We start from the raw sequence: 15,450 nt of genomic DNA, 5'->3' as shown, positions 1-15,450 counted from the left end.
CTGGCCCGTTTATGTAGGATAAGCGAGACTGTACTGTATTGTTCTTTTGCAGACCTTTCTATGATGTTTATCTGCTGTTGTTTTAGAAAACATACAACTCAACATGGATAATGTCTCAAACTTGCTCAGTTACACTTTATCCCCACCCCACCTTGAATTGGTGGTGGCTCAACTTTATTTGCTGTCAGGTCAATTTCATTTTCTGGTGACTATGGCTAAGAGACTTCCAAGCAATCCTGTTCTTAGATCTTGAAACTCAGTGTCGTGGCTTCCATCTATCTGTAACATGGCCTTCCTCTTTTCCTACTGCCTTCAACTTCACCAAATGTTATAATCTTTTCCAACGAGACCTGTAGTCCCATGATATGTCCAAAGCACAATAGCCTCATGGTAGTTTAGCTTCTAGTAAGATACCAGGGATGATTTGTTCTTGTACCCATTTGTTTTTTTTTTTTTAGAAAGTAACGATTTTCCAGTGCTACATGTCAAAGGGGTTTTTCTCCCTTGCAGCTTTCTCCATTGTCCAGCTTTCACACTCATATACAGAAATATACTTACATGGATGATGCTAATTTTGGTGTTCAGTGATGTCTATTTGCAGCTTGGGATAGTATCTAGGCACTTCATACCTACCCTTCTAAGTCTTAGTCTTCTTCCGGTTTTTTTTAAAACTGTGGTCTCCATTTTCATAAATGATTGAACCAAGGCATAAAAAGCTTGTAATGATAAAAATTGTACGGATTGTTGTGACCAAATACTATTTAGTTCATGATTCAAACACAATGAATATTGACTGGCTCACTCACAGAGAACTCAATGTGACCTGTCAATCACAAATGCAGTCTTCAACAATGTAGTAATGAAGACAATCTAGAGCCCTCCAAATGTTGTGGATGGAAACTCTTATAATCCCTGATAATTGCTATTGAAGGGTGTCATGGGTGCATACCTTGTTCTTATGGTAAGATGATTTAAGCAGATTCTTGCTACTCTTTGCTTCTCCATCTATGCCTTCTATCTCAAGTCCATTTGTTGAGCAGAGTTCCAAGAGCTGTCCCTTATTTGGCTCAATAATGGCGTTGAATGCTAATTATGTTCAGTCAAATGGATTTCATACCCTTTATTCTCGGTACCACCGAACACTTGTTGTTTCCTTCAGCAAATGTCAACAGAAATGCCCAAAGGATCCCAAGAAGCTCTCTGAGGGTTTCTTTCACCTTTCTTGAGTTAGTATCACACTGTGTAAACATGTGGAGCTCAACCCCAGGCGCCAGCTGGGTGAAGTAACTTTATTCAAGGCACAGTCATAGCAGTAAAGAAAACAAGATACAGAACTCTGGCACATTCCTATAGGGCAAAAGCCAAGAGAAAGACAAGAGACTAGAACTTCCCAGAGACACCAGACCCACTCAGAGGCACTTTGCCTCACTGAAATAGAAGCAGCTATAAAGAAGGTCTTGAGGTTTGCTACATTGGCAAGTGAACAGGCAAAATATCATTGCATGGGCCTCTGGGATCTGCATAAGGAACAATATACTCTGTTCACAGCACTGGACCTGATCACCTAAGAAAGCAGGGGGAAATGGCACTAGATAAACATAGGATGGAGAAAACCAGGTTGTATGTCAATAGTGCCATTAGTAATGGGTTCCCCTCAAGTGAGACGTGTTCTGGGGTTGTACACCTCTCAGATCTACTTGCCACTCTTAGCATGGTTTAGCACAACAAACACAGCACCTTCTCTTCTATTTTCTGAAATTATCCATAATATTGAAAGTATCTTCTGACTTCTCATTCTGGGAGATCTGAGGAGCCTGCTGCTGATTCCCTTGATGAGGAAAGAAATGACCGCTATTTCTGATCTGGGGGAGATTTTGAATGCCAACCCAGGGAATAGCCCATTGGACTAGCAATGTTGCCCAAATGGAATCTGAGTTTTTATTGAGGTGGTGAATTATTATTAGAGTTTGGAAAAATATTTTACCTCCAAGTAACAATGTTGGCTGCATGATTCTGGGAGCTGTTGCCCAAAAACTCTTTCCCATAATTATTATTATATAGAAAACATACAATTATATTGGCACTTACTCAGATGAAAGCATCACTGTTATCAATATGGAGTGCTTTCCAGCTGTGTATATTTTGGACTCAGGGTTAATCCCAAATGTACAGCTTCGATGGGAGACAGTATTGATTTAAGGGCTGAAAGTGTAAAAATACAAGAGCAACTTTTAAAAGCTAGGCAGATGGCCAAAATGTTCTTTTTTGAAGTAGTCCTGACCTTTCATTCTCTATAGTTCACTTCAGGTTGTAAAAGTCCTTGTCATCAGAGAAACAAATCTATGTGTGAGGTTGTGTCTCTGAAATATTTAAGTCAAAGCATGATACCAAACATTGCTAAAGGCAGTTAAGCCAGAATGGATGCAAGTATCTTGAAATCTGGATTTCACTAGCTTTTGGAACTGGGTTGTTGCTTTGGCCTTCTAGATATTTTGAACTTCCATGTCCCTCTACCATAATTACCACAGTCTACTAAAAAGGTTATCTTAGGCCAAAACAGCTAGAGTGTCAAGGGTTTCCCCACCCACATTGTGAAAGATGGAAGTTTATCGCCCCACTTTCAGAATCCTGCCATTACTTTATTTCCAACTATCTGCCTGACCATTTTCCTTCCCGTTGCCTGCTCAAGTGTTCTTTCTGCTAGGATAGTTCCCTGTTCTGCCCATTTGCCACTTTTACCCTGGAATCACCGATATTAATGGTATTAGCAGTTCTTGCAACAGAATAATACATACAGTAGACACAGTTAAAATGACATTAGTTAAGGATGCAAAGAGTAACACAAAACGTTAAGGGGATTGCATTTCACCAACAATTAGTATGTTTCCTCCTCCCAACAACAAAATATTATCATTTGCAAATTAACAATGTTTACTTCCTGATGACCAATTACAACACCAAGCACACAATGAACACATTACATGAAGATGAATGTATATGTTAGGAGACAGATTAATTTTGCCACTAAGGGGATTACGTTTGGCATTATTGACTTGTTTAACCCACAGAATGTCTGTGAAACCCCAAGGACAAAAACCATTCTTCTTCTGAACATATAACAGTTAAATTACCACTGCTACTCTCAGGGATATAAAGCCAAATGGTGCTTCTGCTTAACTCCAGTTGGAAGCTTAGCTCTTCCTTTAATCTGGATCAAAGATTGGAAGAACAATGGTACAAAAGAGTTTCATCTTGTGTTAATTTGATGGATCCTAAACTTTATTCAATTTACATTACCATTAGTGGAGAAATTTTCTAATGTATTAGTCAAGTTAATTATTAATTTTAAGAAAAAAAATCTACAGGGAAATGGCATATAAACTAATGTTACCTTTCACCATTACTCCTTAATGCCACAACTTGTTGCTTTTGGTTGTGGAACAACCACTCTCAGTCTGGTTGTTTCCAATTGCTTTGAACTACAAATCCCACATTTTACTTGTTCTCTAGGAACAGTGGGATTTCTAAATCAAAACATCTGGATGCTGCGAGGCTGGGGAAGATTATTGTAAAACATGGCATGCAACATACCACCAGTTATGTTTTATCACTAATCTGCTTCTCTCTTCTTTCTTTCCATATCCTACACTTCAACAGACATGCTATTCTCTCACCCATTAAACAATGTGGACTATACTGTCTGGATTTCAGATTATTATTAAGGAATTTAAGAGCTAATGAGACCCATTGAAATGTATGAGATTTAGCAGGGATTTAGCTACAGGGGGCAGAACAAGGGCACTGCCTACACCAAATAATTCTATTTTACCAAGTCAAATTTTCCTTGAGTTCCCAAATTATGTATTGAAGTGGTTTACATTAACAACGGTTTGCATTAGTATTCTAGTATCTGGCATTCACATTCTCCCTGTAATTTAGCCTGCTCCTTTCTTGAATACATTGTGGCTGGAATCCTCTTTGGGGCTCACACCTTTGTAAGTGGACTTAGAATTCCACTGTTGCCTAACATCCATATTCAGTAGAGTGCTGCTGTTATGGTCCTATGTAGCAGAGCCAGAAAACTGCCTCCCCGAGTGCTTTTTTGGAGGTCCTATGCATGGCTCTTCTCCCATATGGTGCAACTGCAGGCTCTCTTTGAAAAGCGATCTGCTGTATGTACTGCAACTTTGAGCCACCTAATTGAGGAGGCACTTTTCATTAGTGCCTTCTACATCCACAGGAAGTGCAAACCATACTATTACATGCAGATTTTTCCACAGTTAAAATGAGGGGATTAATCAAAGAAATGAAAAAATAACTACACCACATAGACAAGATGCAATTCAATCATCAGTTCAAATGACTTCAAAGATGCTGAACACATTCTGTAAGGTACACACATAATTCAGTGCAAAGACGCTCAAAAGCACAGTGTCTGTCTGCAAAATACTTAGGTCCTAGCCAGGGTAATTTGAGCACTGGACTGAAAATTTGCAAATTCCCACTCGGCCATAGAAATCCACATGCAGATAAGATCACAGGAAAACAAATACAGTAGAGTCTTGCTTATCCAACCTTCGTTCATCCAATGTTCTGTATTATCCAACACAGTCTGCCTCCTACCCGGTTACACAGCTGTTTCAATACATTGCGATGTTTTGGTGCTAAATTCGTAAATACAGTAATTATTGCATAATATTACCATGTATTGAACTGTTTTTCTATCAATTTGTTGTAAAACATGATGGTTTGGTGCTTAATTTGTAAAATCATAATGTAATTTTACATTTAATAGACTTTTCCTTAGTCCTCCCTTATTATCCAACATTTTCGCTTATCCAATGTTTGCCGTTTAAGTTGGATAAGCAAGACTCTTACTGTTCAAATTCTCTTTGAATGAATCTATCCAAGAAAACTCCTGACACGCTCACCTTTGGCTCACCATAAGTCTGAAATCATGATTAAAAGAAAAGATGGCAAATCTACTTTATAACCACAAATGTCATTTCAACACACAGGAATTCAGACTTCAACGTTTTCTGTTTTGAACAACAAACCTGTTTTTTCAATTTCTCCAGCAAACTTAAAAAAATCTTAATGCTCTTTCCAACGAATCTGTAAAGAAATACAAGCAGTCCCCAAGTTACAAACCTTACACATGAATCCTAGTTACAAACAGGGGTGCAACAACAGGAAGTGACAGGAGATCTATCCCTAGGAAGGGAAATTCACTCTGGGAAGTGTTTTCATGAGGAAAAGGCATCTCCACTGAAGCTTTATCACCAATCCTTGTTTCCATGGCAACCTCAAATTTTCAAAGTCCAGTTGTCACAGGGACAGAAAGTGAGGTGAAATCTTCTGAACAAGAGCAGAGACAGCAAAACAAATATTACAGGGATCTTATCTTTTCTCTATTCTATGAAAAATGGGCTGATGTTACACTTAAAAATGTACCTGTTCTGATTTGCATACAAATGCAACAAGAACAAACCTACAGAACCTATTAAGGTGGCCAATTAAAACATTCACTCTTAGCTCCAACAGACAAGAGTTCTTTCTCCCACCCTGGACATTCCACAGATATATAAACTCATTTTTTGTAGTTTCCAACAGATCTCAAAATCTTTGAGGATGCCTGCTTTAGACATGGGCAAAATGTCAGGAGAGAATGATTCTGGAACATGGCCATACAGCTCTTTTACTCCATGTTGCATCTCCCCCAATTCCAAAGATATTTCACATTCTGATTTCTAATCTAAATTCTCAAAACAGTAACTTCTCAATATTATATTAGATATTCTGATGTATAACCAGGTTGGTTTGAAAACAATTCCAACAGCTTTTAATTGCATCTACTTCCTGAATTTTAAGCAGGATTCAAAAACAAAAGTATGGGTTTTTTTTTTTTTTGCAATGAGCTTGAATTTCTCTGAATTTTTAGACTTTAGCAGGCTATGAAGATGTGAAGGTTATTGTTTTGATACTAAAACCTCTTATCCTCTCAAAGGTTGTGTGACAGGCAAAAATCTATCAAAGGATAATAATAGTTTGTGGAAAACTCTTCCTAGTTATGATGTCAATGGCTAAAATCTGGAAAATTTACTTTTCTTAGCCGGCTGTGGGATTCTGGAAATATATACTATCATTAGGAATAATGGCCGAGACCCAGTTCCAAACATGTTGAGCATCTATGCCCTGCTTCTGTGCTTGAGCATTACTTGCCAATGGGAGTAGGCTAATCACGTTATCCTTCAATGCCTCACTTGGCAATAGATATCTAGTACTCTGGGTGGATGGATGGTTTTTAAGATGGGCTTCAGGACCATTTGTGATCATAGTGATAGGGCTATGGTTGCAAATGAGAATATAAAGCAGTTACAATGATCTAAGGACTTCATCTGGGACTGTCCAATCTGGAAGTAGCCCATCTCCTGGCGTTTTCTCCAAGGGTTTAGGGCTCTTGTTTCCATGCACTTTGGAAAAGGAGTCCCATGGAAGTCCCACGGAGGCCATCACATAATGTAAGGGCACTTCTGGTGGGACTCTGTGGGGCTATGTTTCCACAGCACATCGAAGCAAAGCCCTAAATCTATCTTCAGGAGTTGGATAACACCCGACTCCAATTTGAGGAATGTGGTGGAAAGATAGACATCAACATAGAAAGGACGTGGGATGGCTGGCCATCCCACAAGATGGGGAAAGACAAGAGGAAAGAGGATAAATCTGTGCCCTCCAGTTTTCCCCGCTTTTCCTCCACTTGTGGGATGAGGATCTAAGTCCAATTAAGACTAACAGGACACCAGGCAATGTTTGCAAGCTCAGCCTCTAGCCTTAGGAATGTTCAGCTTGCTCAGTGAGAGGCATCACTCAAGGCAGAGGGGCTATACTAGAAAAAAGTTGGCACATCTTTATTGACACCTTTTCTTGTCTGTTAAGCCTTAATTCAAAAGTAGTTTTTAAGTCATCACATAACAGTTATTAGAATATCACCGCAAGAGACTAACCTCAACTGCCTCAGTCCCAGAAAATTAGTAGAACATGCTCAGCAAGATGAATGAGAGATAAATAATGGTCCAGGTTATTATGCAATTTAACTAGAAAATGCTCTGTTTGATATCAGCAGGTCTTAACAAAACAAATGTCCATGCAATAATCTAAACAGAAACTAATTCTGATAATCATACCTATCCTTGCAACATTCTTTCTGTAGATGGTTGGAGTGTGTGGTCTCATGCAGGTTAGATGCTGCTAACTTTGAACATGCTGATTATGGTCACTTAAGGGCAGAGACCTCATTTCTGCCTGTCTCAGATGTCAAACAAGATGGGATTATAGTCCAGCAATAGGTTCAAATATGTCTCTCTCACTTGAAGCTCTCTGGAGGTTGTATAACAGTCCCATCTTTCCCAAACTCTAGCCATACCTGCTAGGGTGATGTGTACTGGAATCAAACAGGTTCCACCCTCATAATGTGGAAATATCTCAAATATGTAGACAAACATTAGATAAAAGTGGCAGAAGTCAAATCCTTCTCTCTCCCACAATAGGATGATCAGTCCCGTGCCCACCTTATTATCGACTGTGAGAGGATTTCGTTCTTTCCACCTATATGCCCCCTTTAATTCTAAAAGTTTGATTTTATTCCCAGTTGTTCTGGGACTGCAGCACATCTGGATTTACACACACAAAGTTAACATTCTCCCATCAAGTTTTGGCTTCAGCTTCAATATAACCCCCTTCTCATTTGCTTCCCTCCCCAAACCAAAAACTAATTCTTGATTTGGGCACAGGCAGCAAAATGTGAACATGAGCAATTCTTCTGGAAGTCTAGCACAGAACACAGATCTAGAAAAACAGGCAAATCAAGCTTCTCACTTGGGCCAAAGAGGCAAGGTGAGTCTCTCTCAAAGGCAGTGGATGTGGGTCAAAGCAACAATTGCAGCAGTAGCTAAAGGGCACAATTTTTTAAAAAATGCTAAGGATCTGTGGCTTGCAAGATGAGTCTCCAAGGGCTCTTGTGTTATTCAGGAAACACACAAGCTTTTGCTTCTTCAACTGATGCATTACAACGAGCTGCATGGACATCTTAAAGGAGTCTTACTAGGCACTTGCCATTCCACTCTTCCCACCAGAGCTCAGAAACGTTTTTGATTACAATGCCCACAACCCACTAATAAGGATTCCAAAACTTCTAGTCCAAAGAAGTACTTTTCCCAGCTCTGTTTCTTACCCACCCTTCAAAATATTTGTCAAAAAGTTCATAGCTACCATAGCCATCACATTTCATTTCTTTTCCTCTTGCTGTAATGAGCAGAAGGTATAACACTACAGAACTTTGCTGCTATGAAAAATAGTGTAAAAGGAAAAGCCAGATAAAATGGTGGAGAAAATGAGGAAGAGAGAAAATGGGTCACATGAGATCTGAGAAGGTTTGTCAGAAGATGCAAGAAGAGCCAGGCAAGGAGAGTCTTTGTGGCCCTGGAACAGAAGGATGCAAGGCGATACAGGGAACACACTGTGGAAGAGCTGGAGCAAAGGATGGGAGTAACACTGCCATCCAAGGAACTTCTCCATCATTCTTTCTCTCTGCCAAAGAGTTGATCTGTCAACCCAACAGCATGGCTAAGAGATGTGCAGCATCGAAAGGCATTGTGCATCCACCTGCCTGGTTCCAGATCCTTGCTCAAGACCAGCTGACACCAGGACTGATATGACAGCTCAGAATTATCCAGGCCTTGGGATATGAGGCTTCCCCTGGCACTCTCAACACTCAAATGTTTCCTCTTTGTCTGTCATGGCTCTGACAGGAGGTGGGGTCAATGGTACTGCATTTGGTTGTCCAGCACAGGCCTGGTCTTGTATTTATCCTCTGTGTTTTGCAGCTCTGTTTCAAAACTCTGCAGGCCACCCTCCAGATTCTCTGCTTGCTCCAGACGGCCGCCCATAGTGCCATAGGACTGGTGAGCTGGAGAGGCTGCTGGCGTGAGGCTGAGTTCGGGCTCTTGGAGAACTGTAGCTACAAACATCTGAGACACAGAGAACAAGGAGATTACCTTCTGAGGCTCTTTATTTCCATCATCTTTACTAATAAACTAGGGATCTCCTTTACTGATATGCCAGGCCATAAGTCATATGGAACTTGGATATATAACTTGGCTTGAGAAGTGACAGGAGTCCTGTAGCTTTAATGCTTAGCAGATTCTGGAAGGCACACCATAAACCAGTGGTATCAAACATATGGCCATCCACGTGTTTTGGACTTCAGCTCCCAGAAATCATAGCCATTGGACAAGCTAGCTAGGGCTTCTGGGAGCTGGAGGGCCAAAAGTTTGATACCTCTGCCATTTCAGGTAGAGTTATCTCTGCTCTCACCCTCGACAGTTTGGTGATTACTGAAGCTACAGGAGCACTGGTTTGAATGCCAGCTCTCAAATATACACCTGAGAGCTTTAAGCAAGGATGGATTATCAATGGTGTAATAGGAGCAAATGTTTCAGGATCATCAATAGGTAGGGGCCAATTGAAGGGTTTTGCAACATACATAGACATAAGTGTCCAACCACTTCTACGTCAATTTCAGTGGACTTTGGAAGCTTACAGCGGGCCTTAACAACAATTGCTCCCTGTGCACAGACTACTCAAATTTGCCCACTCTTTAAATTTATTTATTTACAGCATTTATATGCTGCCCTTCTCACCCCGAAGGGGACTCAAAGTGGCTTACAAGATATATATACACACAATATATTATATTATTAGCATAGTACAACATCAGTATTATATATTACTATATTGTACTACACTATTATATTGTAATATTATTAGTAATATTACACATAATATAAAATATATAATTATAATGTATTATTATTAGTAGTATTAAATTGTATTACATTATAATATTATAAATATTATATGTATATACAATATATTATATTATAATATATTATATTATTAGTAAAGCACAGGAGACAAGATGGAACTGTCTTCTGCCCCCCTCTCCCTTCACTTTGGCCTGGAGCAGCAGCTGGTGCCGGGGGTGGGGAGCAAATGGTGACATAGGCAGGACATTAGGACACTATGGTCAGGACTCTTGTAAGGCAAATACAGAAGATACTTACATTTGAATTTGGTGTTGAAGAGATGCTGCTCCTTTCTGTATCAATGTAAGCTCCCTCAGACTGTTCAGACATTTCCTTGTAGGTGAACACGTTTATAGAATAGGATGAAGAAAAAAAATCCAAATGAATGTCCTATCCAAAATTCCCTCAAATCAAGGTTCCTTTAAAGCAGGGATTGACTGCCTGCCTGGAATCTTGTTAGTGACATATGCACGTATGCAAGTGGCTTATATACATGCATGTTTCTTTAGGAATGGAGGGCGAAATGTTATTCTACAAACATTTGCACAATATCCAACCTCCTTATAGATACAAGGGAAATGGGTCTTGCTTATTATTGAGGAGGTGAGGAAGGGTGGGAGGCAGTTCAAATGATATACATCCCAGAGTATTCCATTCCTCCTCCAAACACAGATGAGTTAATTCATCAATGTCTGAATTAACTCCTTACTTTTTCCCCTCTTTGCTGGTAAACAGTAGCTTTGTGTGTGTGGTGTGAATGGTGTAGATAATAGATCTTTGCACCCAGTCTCCCCAACAACGGACATGGGATGGTCACAGAATTGTGCAAGTGGAGCATTATGCTCACCACTTGATGTAAGATCTCCACTACTGTGTTTATTTAGATACTGCTGGATTAAAACTTGCATCATCCCTGATCTGGCCACACCGGTGGGGCAACATGTGGAAAGCCACAGGTTCCACAGCTGTTTTCTAGAGAGCCTTTGATTTAGGATTAAATTTGGAAGTCAACAAATAATGAGTTCAAGGCCCATTCTGGTCGGCTAACTCCATGACACACTGAACATTTATTGTGTGGATCTGTAGATTCCAAAAAGTGAAGTGAGATTAATTGATTGTGAATTTTTAAAAAATCATCCACATAAAAGGAGGACCAGCTGTAACAAAAATATGTAAGAATTGCTAATATTTTAAATGGTAACCGCAACTTTTTGTAAATGAACTTAGATTCTGAAGTCTTTTGTAATTCTTTTTGGGCCTATTAGAATTCAGCACATACATATATAATTTTTCTTTTCTTTGATGGCTTTAGTTATTGAATCTGAAAGTGTAAGAATTTGAACTCTTGTGGAAGTATGACTTCTTTCCCCTCTTTTTGTGCATTATTTTGCATTTCTGATAAGATGGAATGAGCCTACATATTTCCATATGCCTTCTCTAAAAATGATCTAGCCCAAGGACCTTCTGCCTTCATGCAGCAAAAGCACAATCAAAGCATCCCCAACAGATGGCCATCCAGCCTCAATAATAATAATAATAATAATAATAATAATAATAATAATGAGTTGGAAGAGACCACATGGGACATCTAGTCCAACCACCTTCTGCCTTCATGCAGCAAAAGCACAATCAAAGAACCCCTGACAGATGGCCATCTAGCCTCAATATTAGTGATAATAATAATAGAGTTGGAAGAGACCCCCCCATGGGCCATCTAGTCCAACTCTCATCTGCCTTCATGAAGCAAAAGCAAGGCACCCCAAACAGATGGCCATCCAGCCTCAACAACAATAATATTAGTGATAAGGAAAACAATGGACACACCTCCCACTTCCAGGCGCAATTTCAAAAGCCACCATATGTGGGGCAAGCAGAAAGGAGCATGTTTCTCACACCAGTGCCACTCAAGGATCCAAAGAAACCTGGAAGTGTTGGAACTTGGTGGCAGACTGTAGACATTGGAGCTGAAAGGGTAGGCCCCCCATCTGAAATCTTGCGGCAGCCTCTTGCAGAATTCTGGAACTTGTAATTTAGTGAGGCTCAGAACCCCTGAAAGGCCCCTCCTTAAACTACAAGCCCCGGAATTCTGCAGGAGCCTGCCAAAAGATTTCAGATGGGGTGCTTACTCTAGCTCTAGTCACATGCTGTTTTGAGGGGACTTCATTTTCCAGAATTCCTCGCTGTTGGCCACATCAGCCAGGGGTTCTGGAAGTCCAAAATACCTGGTTGGCAACTCAAGGCTGGGAACTAGTAGAGGCGACCACCGCGAGGAGGTGGGCTTGAACAGGGCAACAAGAGGGAAGCTCTTTTCCCTGTCCTTTTTTCGGACTTCCATGAAAGTAAGGGGGCGAGTCAGAGGATGGGAAAGGAAGGGGGTGCCGAGGAAGGATGGGAAGGAGGTGTGAGGTGTTTTGGACTATAGGCTGCTAAGAATTGTGGGAGTTGAAGTCCAAAGCACCTGGAGAGCACAGGTTTGCTCATGCTTTTGCTAAGGGGTCAGGAGCCCAGTTTAAGATGCAGCAGTGTCGAAAGCTGAGGGGAGCTTTTTCTGCCCCCCAAAGGCCTGAAAAAATTGGCTTATATTCATGTATATATGGTTTTTTGCAGCTTTTGGATTCTTAGTGTGCACCTCAAGTGGAAGCCACTTTCATGTAAACAAACAGGCATGATGCCACAAAGAGCACAATAGTCATGGGACATGTTCTGGCCTTTCCTAACCTGGTAACTGGAAGGCTTCCTTGGATGTAGCTTCCGTAGACACAAGCCGAAGAAGGAACAAAAGATGCAGCAGAGAAGGACTACACAGGTGAAGATGGTGATGGGATGTCTGTAGCCTAAAGCATTGAAGAACAGAGAAACAATATCACAAAACTAGTCTTGTTTTGCTTTCCATGGCATTCACATTTTTTATAAGTGTAAGTTTGCTTGGACCTGTTTCTGCATCAGTTTGTACCATTAAAAAAAAGCAATTCATAAACCCCAAAACTTTCCTGTGTAATTTTTTTCTAATACACACATTTCTAGCAAGGCATTTGGAGGTAAACAGTTCATACAGAAAGGTTTTAAAGGGGCTTCTGTGCTGCATTTTATCTTTAGTGTTAAGTTTTGAAAATGATTTGATTCTAAAAACTGATTCAATTTTTTAAAATGATAGCTAATAATTTTTTAAATTATCAGCTTCTCAGTTACAGATTGTTTTAACCTTGTTGTAAGCCACTTTGAGTCCCATCTCAGGATAAAGTGGGATATGGTGGAATTAATCAATTAAATAAATTGAGGGCTGAAAAAACAGACTTGTGGGCCATATTGGTCTGAGGGCCCAACTCTGCTTACTCTATATTAAATAAAGGGCTTCTGACATATATGGAGAGTTCTTAAGGACTACTTATCACCACCCTCAAATAAGCCTTATGACCATTTTCCAACTCAACAAATACCTGCACCAGTAGAAATGTACCTCACGTTTATATAAACATGGTTTCTGTGTTTTCACAGAACAGCAAGGTCACATGTCAGGTTTCTTTTCCTTCTGCACCCTCCCATTCTGGGTCAGTCCTTTAACAGAGTAAAATCTGCAAAGGGTCATTTGAGCTTCCCAACTTCCTATTTTTGAAACATGCAATTATCTTATCTCATTTGTTAGACAATCTATGTGCCGGGAAGGACCAAAAGCACACAAGTCTAGAAATCTACCTTAGAAAATGGGTTCCAAAAGTACAAACCCTTGTATTATCTTTTTATTTCTTCCAATACCTGTACTGGCTTCTGCTCATTTGTCACCCACTGGCATTACCCTCAGGGGACAAAAAACACAAACAGAGAGCCATGGAGCCCCAGAGCTCTGTATCCTGCATTTTCAGATGAGAATAGAAAACTAAAGTTTGGGCCGAAGAGATTTTTCTCACAGGATTGTGCTGCCCAGCTTTGCCTCATATAAAATAACAATCTTAAGTTGGAATGAACTACAAGGGCCTGAAAGATGCCCATCCAATCACTGGCTAAAGACCTCCAAAGATGGAGAGGCCACTGTTAGAAAAGCTCTTCCTAACATTTAGGTGGAACAAAAAAGCTGTAGGCTTAAGGGAACTACATTGTTCCAAGGCAGGCTCAATGACAGCCCCATACTTACCTAACCGGAGGATGGAGAAGAAGAGCAGAGAGAACATACAGAGCATGGGAGCCATCACCATCTGGCTGACGGCTGCTAAATGGATGTGCTGGTTCAGCTTGGTGGGCAGGTATACATAGTAAATGTTGTAGCGGTCAACCATGTGCTTGAGCATCATGTATAGCAAACCTGTGCATGCAAAGAAAAAGGGACTTGAGACAAGGAGAACAAGAATTTAGAAAAGACAACGGGGTAGAGAGGACGGTACAGAGATAATGATAATGAAGACCAGAAGGATTTTGTAGGAGGAGAATACTGCTCAGAGGCAGAGCACATGTTTAACATAGAAGTTTATAAACCTGGAATGTTCCTAACTAGTACAAAGGCTGGGAAAGACTTTTGTCTGGGAATTCAGTCAGAAAAGATAGTACTAGCCGACATGGAACCATGACCTGTATAGAGGCTGCTTTGCATTTTTTGCTTCTTTCATTATATTCCATCAGTCAGCAGCCTTTATTTTAGTCAACAAACCATCGGCTAAGTTAAGTGAAGTAGAATGATGGAATACAACATTTAAGTAATTAATAACATCACATTTGGATTATGATTAAGGAAAACAAGTATCACAATTCGCTATCGGTTGAATCTATAATCTAAAGCAGGAGCTGATTGCCAATTAATAATAAGTCTCCCGAGTACTCTTTGTTACACTATTAGCATTTACAGGTTATTCATAGAGCACTTGCGGCTTTTTGCTGCAAAGAGAAATTTAGCAACCTGTTCCATTACCCTTTTGTCAAGATCAGACAGTAAATAAGTGCAGTACCAACTTAGGTTTTTCCTGGCCACTTGGTGAGGAGAGGGGATATTAACCTTAGTCTATCATCCTTGTAAATTGTGCAAATAAAAAGTACATGTATCAATATTATGACACCACTGTCCTGGAGACAAACCAGTTACCACATGCAGCAAATTACCAGTGCTGAACAATATGAGATTAAATGTGTAATCAAATTGCATTTCTGAATTCAGAAAGTGTGTCAATTCCCTTTGATTTGGGTCAGGGATTACAGGGCAAGGAGTTTTAAAATCTTTTCCTTTGCAATATTTTCCTGATAAAAATGCTTCATTTTCCCTAAAAGCTGCACCCAAGGAAGGAAGGAAGCAAAATTTTCTTAGAGGGATAAAATATGAGCAAAATTGCAACTGGAGGGAATGAGGGAGAGTTTAATCCCCAATCCAGACTAGGACTTTGATTGCTACTTCTCTCTTGCTTTCCTTGCTTCCTTTGTCCCTTCCATTTATAGATACACATTTCCCGCTATCCCTTTCTCACAGGAAAAAGATTTTTCAATGAATTGCAGTCTTGAGTGGTTTCCTGTTATCATCACCCCCTGTTTAATCTCAGTTCTATTGCCCAGGGAACAATCACCAATGGAAGTAGCAATTTATGGAACAAGGACTGAGTTCCTTCGGGGG

At 40.1% G+C, this 15,450-nt stretch overlaps 1 protein-coding gene across 2 annotated transcripts in view; it reads right to left on the bottom strand.

Moving 5' to 3' along the window:
- Positions 1–1,251: 1,251 nt before the first annotated feature.
- TMEM63C (transmembrane protein 63C) overlaps positions 1,252–15,450 on the bottom strand; it is a 101,744-nt gene continuing 87,545 nt past the window's right edge. For both annotated transcript variants that reach the window (XM_060757964.2, XM_060757972.2), the window contains 4 exons: positions 13,993–14,160; positions 12,582–12,697; positions 10,122–10,196; positions 1,252–9,026 (listed from right to left, as the gene is read on the bottom strand). In XM_060757964.2, the coding sequence (XP_060613947.2) occupies positions 8,817–9,026; positions 10,122–10,196; positions 12,582–12,697; positions 13,993–14,160 (569 nt within the window). In that variant the 3' untranslated portion in view covers positions 1,252–8,816. The remainder of the gene's footprint in view (positions 9,027–10,121; positions 10,197–12,581; positions 12,698–13,992; positions 14,161–15,450) is intronic.

This window comes from Anolis sagrei, chromosome 1 (assembly GCF_037176765.1).
Source record: "Anolis sagrei isolate rAnoSag1 chromosome 1, rAnoSag1.mat, whole genome shotgun sequence".
NCBI lineage: Eukaryota > Metazoa > Chordata > Lepidosauria > Squamata > Dactyloidae > Anolis > Anolis sagrei.
Note: the sequence above shows the minus strand (reverse complement) of the source record. Positions and strands in the feature narration are given on the sequence as shown.